The sequence below is a fragment of the Protobothrops mucrosquamatus genome, unplaced genomic scaffold, assembly GCF_001527695.2.
Source record: "Protobothrops mucrosquamatus isolate PMUCROS unplaced genomic scaffold, P.Mucros_1.0 scaffold9086, whole genome shotgun sequence".
In the NCBI taxonomy this organism is placed as follows: Eukaryota; Metazoa; Chordata; class Lepidosauria; order Squamata; family Viperidae; genus Protobothrops; species Protobothrops mucrosquamatus.
The window spans coordinates 25,373-29,302 of NW_015394878.1; the positions used below are offsets into that span (position 1 = coordinate 25,373).

The 3,930-nt window shown below is 53.2% G+C and overlaps 1 protein-coding gene across 1 annotated transcript; it reads right to left on the minus strand.

Moving 5' to 3' along the window:
* Window positions 1-3: 3 nt before the first annotated feature.
* LOC107300914 (delta-1-pyrroline-5-carboxylate dehydrogenase, mitochondrial-like) lies at window positions 4-3,226 on the minus strand (the record flags this gene model as incomplete). Its single annotated transcript, XM_015830196.1, has 4 exons — window positions 4-56; window positions 558-631; window positions 1,810-1,997; window positions 3,152-3,226. Coding segments are annotated over 4 exons (390 nt in total), but the record flags the coding sequence as incomplete, so codon positions are not given.
* Window positions 3,227-3,930: the final 704 nt, after the last annotated feature.

Genomic DNA, 3,930 nt, shown 5'->3' on the forward strand with positions numbered 1-3,930 from the left:
CACGCTGGGCACGTCAGCCGAGGCGTGGACAAAGTGGAAATTCTTCCCTCCACATTCTGGGAAAGGGAGACATTGACGAGTGAGGGGCGACGGTCCAGTGTTAGGCACTGCCCTCCCAGAGTGTTGCAAAAAATATTGACGAAAACCCGGCATGTGTGGAATTGCTGAAAACAACTTGCAAAATATTTGAGGGGGGGGGGAGGGAGATGTTCCTCTTCCATTAACCCGCAGCACATTGGAAGTTCTGGGGGGCCTAGGAGAAATTCAACAGGTCTGGGTGCTTGGCCAGTTCCCTGTGAGATTGGCAGCAGGGCAAATACTTCCCCACCATGATGCTCGTCACCAGCTGAGCATGTGGGGTGCCGCTTGGCCGTTTGGTTTTAAAAGAGTTAGCCGGCAATGCCGGAGACAGTCAGTGCCATGGATTAGGAAGCTACCCAAAGCTCTTTGGATTCACGATCAAGATGAGCCCTTTGTACTACCTGCGGGGTGTGTGTGTGTGTTGCCTTCTGGGGGAGGAAAAGAAATAAAGCCAAATACATTCCCCCAGTTCTTACCCCCAGCCAGCCGAGGGAAGGTACGATAGTGGTCGAGGTTTTCAGAGACCTGCTTCCAAAGACGCTTAAAAGTCCTTGAAAAAAAAGAAAAAAGATGAAAAAAGACCTAATTATTCACTTTTCTCCCCTCTTCTCCTGGGGCTCTGCCGGTGCCAAAGTCTGCAGGCACCCCTCTTTTCAAACTCACACCCTGCTGGGATCCCACTCGGCCGCCCCCTCCCACTGGGGTTAGGGGGAAGCCCCTCTTGTTCTCTTAGGGCTACCTGGTCTCTCCTTCCCCTCCTTCCTGCCCCCCCACCCCAATGCCACAAGCACTGAAAGCAGAAACTTTTTAAAAACCAGGAGACAAAATTCTTCGTAAGGAGAGGGCCAGCTGTTGAGTATTTCTCACAAACGGTGTCAGCAGAGGCTGTCTTGGGCTGGGGGAGCGAGGAGGCCTCCCCCCTCCCCAATGCTTGCAATCGCTGGCTCTGTGACTATTAAAACCGCTCCGGTGCTATGAGGAGGAGGAGGAGGAGGAGGAGGAAAACCATGCTCGGCTGGCTCCCTGCTTCTTAAGCGGGTGGTGGGGGAGCAGCTCATAAATTAAAAGGCAAGAGTGTGGAACTCCTGGGGTGAAGCTATTAGCATTTTTATTGTTTTGAAAAGCAAGACGCTGGTCACACTTGAAATCAAGGAAGGGAAGAGAAGGGGAGGTGTGTGTGTGTGAGAGAGAGAGAGAGCTAAGAAAGCTGAACTATTTTCTTTCTGGATTGCAATCCCTGGGACCCAACGACGACGGGCTTCTGAAACAGGGGACGGGCATTGAAATCATAATAACAACAATGCATTGACCCAGGAAGCTTTCTCAAAATATTTACTCCTTCTGTTTAAGTCCTACCTCGATTGGACCTTTTTTTTGGGGGGGGGGGGGGAACAGAGAAGATGGAGAAGCGCTGGGGGTTGAAGGCGGAGTGCCTGGACTTCCGCTTACAGGTTTACAGCGGTTGGGAGTGATATGGGTGGAGGGTGGGAGCCCAGGGTCCACGCCACACTGAGAGGGCCCAAGTGGCATTGTTGATGAAGAGGCCAGCCCATCCAGCTTTCTATCCCAGTTGAGGTTAGGAAAGCTAAAAGGGGCAGGAGACTGGCACGTTTTAAAAATGCCCAATATTTGTAAGAAGGGGGCAAGGTTAGGGAGGATGCACAGAGCTTGCTTAAAGAGTTGAATTGAGGATGGGGCCTCGGTAACACAAACAGACCCCAGACTTACGGGACGCTGCCGGTGAAGTTGATGCCAGCCAGGTGCTCCGAGCCAGTCACGGTGTCCCCGAATGTGGTGCCCTCTGCTGGGACAAACTGGATGACATTGGGAGGCAGCCCGGCTTCCAGGAGGATCCGGTAGACGGCGTAACTGGACAGCATGGCCGAGTCACTGGGCTTCCAAAGGACCACGTTGCCCTGGCAGGGGAAAAAAAAAAGAGAAAGAGCCTTCTAGTCCAGGGCTTTTCAACCAGTGGTACGGGTACCACCTGCGGTACATTGGCACCTGGCAGGTGGTACGCGAGCATCCTAGAAAAGGGGTAGCAGGGGAGGAGAACCGGTGGCAGCACCGCACAAGCCTGAGCGAGAGACGGCTGGAGCTGCAGGGCTGTCAGGGCTCAGCGGAAGTGCCAGGATCAGTGCCGCTTTCCAGCTGATCGGCACTTCTTCGGGACTGTCAGGGCTCAGTGGAAGTGCCAGGATCAGCGTCAGGCTCCAGCTGGAGCTCAGCACTGATCCTGGTGCTTCTGCTGAGCCCTGAAGAAGCACCAATCAGCTGGAAAGCAGCACTGATCCTGGTGCTTCTGCTGAGCCCTGAAGAAGCACCAATCAGCTGGAAAGCAGCACTGATCCTGGTGCTTCTGCTGAGCCCAGAAGCGCCAGGATCAGCTGGCATGTTGCAGCCTCTCCAGGGTCTTGTGATTTACATTCAGATGCTTGGCAACTGATTCATATTTATGACGGTCACAGTGTCCCAGGGTCATGTGAAGTGACCAAAACCTGCTGCAACCACCCAGCAGACAGGGGGAATAAAAACCAAACACCCCCCACCCCACCCCCGCTGCCAATCCTCAACAGAAATGCTCACAATTGAAACCTCGGACAGGAGGAAGAGCGCTACCGGGTGGGCAGGCAGGTGTCTTGCTCAGCTGTGGCTTGGGGGGGGGGCTTTTTTCAGTGCCATTGTAACTTCAAACAGTCACTAAGCGAACTGTTGTATATCAAGGACTACCTGTCCTTTATCACTTTTTTCCTTTTTTTTTTTTTTTTGGTCAAGTTTTTGACACCTTGCTAGGCAACTGGTGGTACTCGGATGTTGCCCTATCCTAAAAGTGGTACAATGGGTGAAAAGGTTGAAAAGCCCTGCTCTAGATGCAGCCCAAGGAAGGTTCTAGTCCTCAAGGGTGCAAAAGGAATTTTTGGATCCTCAAAAGCACCTCAGCTGGTGAGGAAGAAGCAGAGAACGCTCTGTGTTTGGGTGCACCCCAGAAACAGGAAAGAGACTTGGGGGGGGCTATTTGCAAAGGCTGCAGACTTGAAGGAACGGAACGGAACGGATGCACCGAACTCACCATCAGCGCTGGGGCTCCTGCTAAGTTTCCTCCGATGGCGGTGAAGTTGAAGGGAGAGATCGCAGCCACAAAGCCCTGCGGAAGAGGCGAGGAAAAGGGAAGGGTGAGCCCCCTCCCCGGGGACGGCTTTAGGAGGAAGGGGGGGGATAAGAGATGCACCTCGCAAGCCCCAAACTCTTGACAGACTGAGGCTAGTCTGAGGGAACGTGATTTTTATTTATTTATTTATTTATTTATTAATTACATTTATATCCCGCCCTTCTCCTTACGGACTCAGGGCGGCTAACAATCAGATAAAAACACACACATTATACACCTATTAAAATTGATTAAAAAGAAATATTTAAACTCGTCAAATTTAAAATAAATAAAACCCCTTTAAAATCCCTTAGGCCAGTCCCGCAAGCTGGAACAACCACGTCTTGAGGGCGCGGCGGAAGGAAGGGAGATCAGGGATCACCCTGATCTCTGGGGGCAGTTAGTTCCAGAGGGTGGGAGCTCCCACAGAGAAGGCCCTCCCCCTTGGGGTCGCCAGCCGGCACTGTCTGGCTGACGGCACCCTGAGGAGACCCACTCTGTGGGAGCGTACAGGTCGGTGGGAGGTAATCTGTGGCAGGAGGCGGTCTCGAAGGTATCCGGGTCCGGTGCCATGGAGCGCTTTAAAGATAATAACCAACACCTTGAAGCGCACCCGGAAGGCCACCGGCAGCCAATGCAGCTCGCGCAAAAGCGGCGTAACGTGGGAGCGACGAGTCCCTCCCAACACCGCCCGCGCGGCC